We start from the raw sequence: 4696 nt of genomic DNA on the forward strand, positions 1-4696 counted from the left end.
AGGAACTTGATCTAGTGGAATTTTGCAGGAATTTGAATGAAAGTCTGTAATTTTAGATCTTTCATTACTTATCTAGAAACAAATGTAAAACCATAGCAGGTAACAAAAAAGTCTACAAAAGTGGTCGCTAGACATTTAAATGGAGAATAAAGCACAGATTTTATTAATGATTACGAAAACTATCAAGGATAACACTGGATTCACCAATGCCCCGAATCTTCAAGTCAAGAACATATGATAGATACGTTTTAATCAAATACAAATTACTAACATGTATCTGGAAGAATGCATAAAAAAAATCTAGTATTAGCTAAAAATAGATAAATAAACATTCACTGTTGACATATATTTGATTAAAATTAAATTAGATATATGTGATTACATGTATAAAAACAAACAAGTACATGTGTATTTTTAAATCTGCAGACAATTCAAATATTTGCACTGTAAAGTACTTACACAGAATCACAGAATTATAGAATCACAAGTTCGGAAAGGACCTGTAAGATCATCTAGTCCAACTGTCCTCCCACCATCAATGCTACCACAAGCTACTAAACCATATCTCGTAGCTCCTCATCCAGACGCCTCTTGAACACTGCCAGGGATGGCGACTGCACCACCTCCCTGGGAAGGCTATTCCAGTGCCTGACCACTCTCTGAGAGAAAAAGTTTTTCCTTACGTCTAATCTATATCTCCCATGGCACAACTTGTGGCCATTTCCTCAGGTCCTGTTTGTTGCCTTGAGAGAAGAGGCCAAATCCCCTCCTCATCACAACCTCCTCATAGGAAGTTGTAGAGTGCAATGAGGTCTCCTCTGAACCTGCTCTTCTCCAGACTGAACAATCCCAGTTCTCTCAACCTGTCCTCAGCAGACCTGTGCTCCAGACCCCTCATCAGTTTCATTGCCCTTCTCTGGACATGTTCCAGGGCCTTGATTTCTTTCTTGTAGTGAGGGGTCCAAAACTGCACACAGTACTCAAGGCGTGGCCTCACCAGCGTGGAATACAGGAGGATGATTACCTTCCTGCTCCTGCTGGCCACACTATTTCTAATGCAGGCCAGGATAGTTATCCTAATTTATAATTACTGTTAAAATAAAATAAAACAAAAAAACGACCACATTTCCAAAGCAGGTAGCCATGAAATTTCATATGGTGGCATTGCCTGACAGCAAATCAAGACAGAGTTCCTTGGTTGCTAAGAGAAACTGGTAAGACAATTTTAAAAGTATTTCAAAAAATTAGTTCAGCTTAATTAAGGAAGATTGCAAAATGATAATTTTACAGTGTTTATTTGCCAAGTCAGTGTAATATGCAATTTCAGCTATTACATATAGACTTATTATGAAATTTAACACATTGTAATATTTCAAAAAAATTAAACTTTTTTTTTTTGTTAAACAGCTTATATCAAACATTCCTTACATTTGTATATTTGAAAGACTCAGCAAAGTAGAAAAGGATTTACAGAAATATCTTCAAATGTGATTTAAGGGCAGGGAATATGATGAGATATTCACTGAACAAACTAGTTTGGCTAGCTGGTTTTCTGTTCAGAAATCAGAACGTTGTCTGTCTGGTCTACATTCTTGTTTAGCCTACAAAGTAATCCCTCTTTTGATCTTCATTTCAAAATACAATATAAACTTCTTTCAGAACATTTACCATGGAGTTTTGGTTAATTATGAGCTTTTTTTTTTTTGACATCAAATAGATAATAAACAGTGTTTAGAAAATATTCCATTTTATGAACAGCTGTTCCACCATGTTTATAGTTTCTACACTTTTTTTTGTTGGTTTTTTTTTTTTTGGAGCAATAATTTACCTCTTGTGAAATCTGTGTTACTTGTTCCTTCTGATGTTCCAGATCTTTAACAAGCAACGAGTTTTGCTTTTCTAGCTGCAGTAACCTCCTTGCCAAGTGAACACTGTGCCAAGAAAAACAAGCTCAAGTTGATTTTTTTTTTTAAATAAATTCTCACAATTATACTTCAAAACTTGATTGCCTTAATTTTATACTAATATATAAACTATACAGTGAGACCATGCATAATTGTCAAAGCTAAAAAAAAAATGAAAACATTACAGACTTCAACAGCACTGAAACAGCATTCCTGTAGTGACGCCATGGTAATATTTCTTAAAAAGTAATTACTTATATTATTTGTAAAATAGTTTATAATTGCAATAATCATGTCAGGATACTTCAACTAATCATGAATATTTATTTTTTTTTTAGCTTCTTTAAGAAATCACCGTAAGTGGCTTCTGCTTAAGTCAGTTTTAAAAATACATACCAACATATATCTTGTAGAAAAGCAACAAAAAATGAAATACTTGATCATTTTCTAAACAAAGGCAAAATCATTTTGTCTGACATTTACTATGCTAGTTAAATGTCATTACCACTTTATTATTTTTATTTTTTTAAATAAAAAATAGATCCACAAAAGAATTATTCAGCTGTGTAAGCGCTACAACTTCTTGCATATTTCATGACCAATATTAGAAGACTCCATCGTCAATTCAATAGCATAGTTCCATAGGCAGCAATGGGAAGACTTCACATACCTGGAAAGTGGTTTGCAATTGTATCTAACCCAGTCTTTCAATTTGTTATTACAGTCACTTAGCCCTATTCAATAGACAGGGGAGCCTGAACATACTCCACTAAAACAGACTCTTGGATGCACTGAAATGTACTCAAAACTTCACTGACTGTATTAAACAGAATTAAATTGATTACAATGGCTGGATACTAAGTCTCTGTCCTAAACCTATGGTCAGATATCTAAATTTGTATTTAGATATTTATATTTATCCTGTAACGAGTCCTGTCATCTTTGCAGCATTCAGCAGCTTGGTAACTGACTGTAAAAAGATATACAACTCAAGAAAATATCACTGTATGCCTCCATATTTAAGTACACTAGCTACCAATCAGCATACTTATCCCTTTACGTGTTTTAACCACTGAACTAACGGCTCTACACAACAATCTACTGTTTCAGTCAAATGCATGCCATTTTTTTCCAAAACATCTACATTGAAGAAAAGAGAGGATTCACTCCAGTTCAGATCTTAGAATCAGTGTATACCTTCCATACACTGAAAATGTGTACCTAAGTCGACAAATAAGCAAATAACAAGTTTTGAACTATGATGCTAAACATTTAAGAGTATAAGTGGTTTACAGCTGACCAACTGGGAGGTTCTATTTGTTCTTAAGTTGAGGATTAAACTTAGATGTAAAGCTAGATGAGTATGTATACTTTCTCAGAAAATTTGAGAAGTCATACCCACCCCCTTCCCCTCTGTAAAAATGAACATACTTTTAGATTTGGTAGAATTCTTGATTTTAATTTCTTGATATTTATGTTACGATCCTACTCTCACACAGATACTCTTTCACCTTTTATGAGAAGAATGACCTGAAATTGGCAATAGCACTCACTAGAATGTTGGTTCTCTCTCAGTTCCTCCAGAAAGAGTATCAGACTGTATAAACATTAACTGAGAAAAATGGACTTCCCCAAGCTAGTTTTTCTGATTTTAGATTATGAGTTATGAGATATGCATTAGTATCCCATCTAGTACAAAACAGAAATCAAACACTTTTGTAATATATCTAATCAGGGATCTTACACATTAATGTTTGGAGCGCAAAGGGAAACAGTGATACCTTCCCATTGCAGTGATACCCCCCCAATGGGGGATGTAGAATCACAGAATCATTAAAGTTGCAAAAAAGATAATCAAGTCCAAGTGTCAACCTATCATCACCACATCTATTAAACCATGTCTCTAAGTGTCACATCTACAGATATGTAGCCCATCATAGTTATTCCAGTTACAACTGTTCAGTGAACTTGATCCGAATGTGCAAGGATTTAAAGATAAGCACAAGTAACTATGTTAGTATGCTTTTCAGTTTGTTTTTTCAAGTAGCTTAAATTTAAAACAAAAAGGACAAAGGTCCTTGAATGTGTAAATAATCTAAACTGAACCTAATACAGTGGGAAAAAAAAATCTCAGAAAACTTCTGAAATTTCTGAAAGTTCTCAGAAATTTGCATCTCCAAAGATATCAAGTTCTGGACATTTTTTTATTCCACTATAAAAGAAACTAAACTCAAGAATGTGGTAATCCCAAACAGTTTTTAGGCACAGTGGAGGAGTTAATTTGGGCCAGCAACCATTGTTAGTAAGTCATTCACATGCAGCTAACCTACACTGAGAATTCAGTTTTGTCAAAGTGTGCTACTACATGCTATTTCATCTCAATGCTTGAGAATGTTCCCAGAAATACTTAATTTACTAGTATGGATGTATGGCACTTACGTACAGATACATGAGATAGTTGTTTCTGGCAAGTAAAAGCAAAAAAGTATAGACACCATCACGCATTACACTTGAATAGACAGCTTTGCCTTTTTTCTAGAATTGTATTTAAGAAGGCTGCTCCAAAAGCAACACCTCCTTTTTTATTATGTTGCCTCACAGAGACAGAGGCAGATAGTAGTGGTATGGCAGATAGTGGTGGTATTTCCCATCAATATTAAGTTCCATTTTGTTCCCACACAACAGATGGCAGCAGAAGGGCAGTCTGACAAAATGGAGTCTGACCTGAGAGTGCATATAAAGCATATAAAGTGCATGGAAAACGTGGAACCGAATTCCTCCACGAGGGAAAA

General features: G+C 34.7%; 1 protein-coding gene across 2 annotated transcripts in view; it reads right to left on the reverse strand.

The window, feature by feature from the left end:
- The window catches only part of PIBF1 (progesterone immunomodulatory binding factor 1), a 157486-nt gene that overhangs the window by 33304 nt on the left and 119486 nt on the right, over positions 1 to 4696 (reverse strand). For both annotated transcript variants that reach the window (XM_019610797.2, XM_031557834.1), the window contains exon 10: positions 1829 to 1931. In XM_019610797.2, coding sequence (XP_019466342.1) covers positions 1829 to 1931 — 103 coding nt within the window. The remainder of the gene's footprint in view (positions 1 to 1828; positions 1932 to 4696) is intronic.

Source organism: Meleagris gallopavo, chromosome 1 (genome assembly GCF_000146605.3).
Source record: "Meleagris gallopavo isolate NT-WF06-2002-E0010 breed Aviagen turkey brand Nicholas breeding stock chromosome 1, Turkey_5.1, whole genome shotgun sequence".
Taxonomy (NCBI): Eukaryota; Metazoa; Chordata; class Aves; order Galliformes; family Phasianidae; genus Meleagris; species Meleagris gallopavo.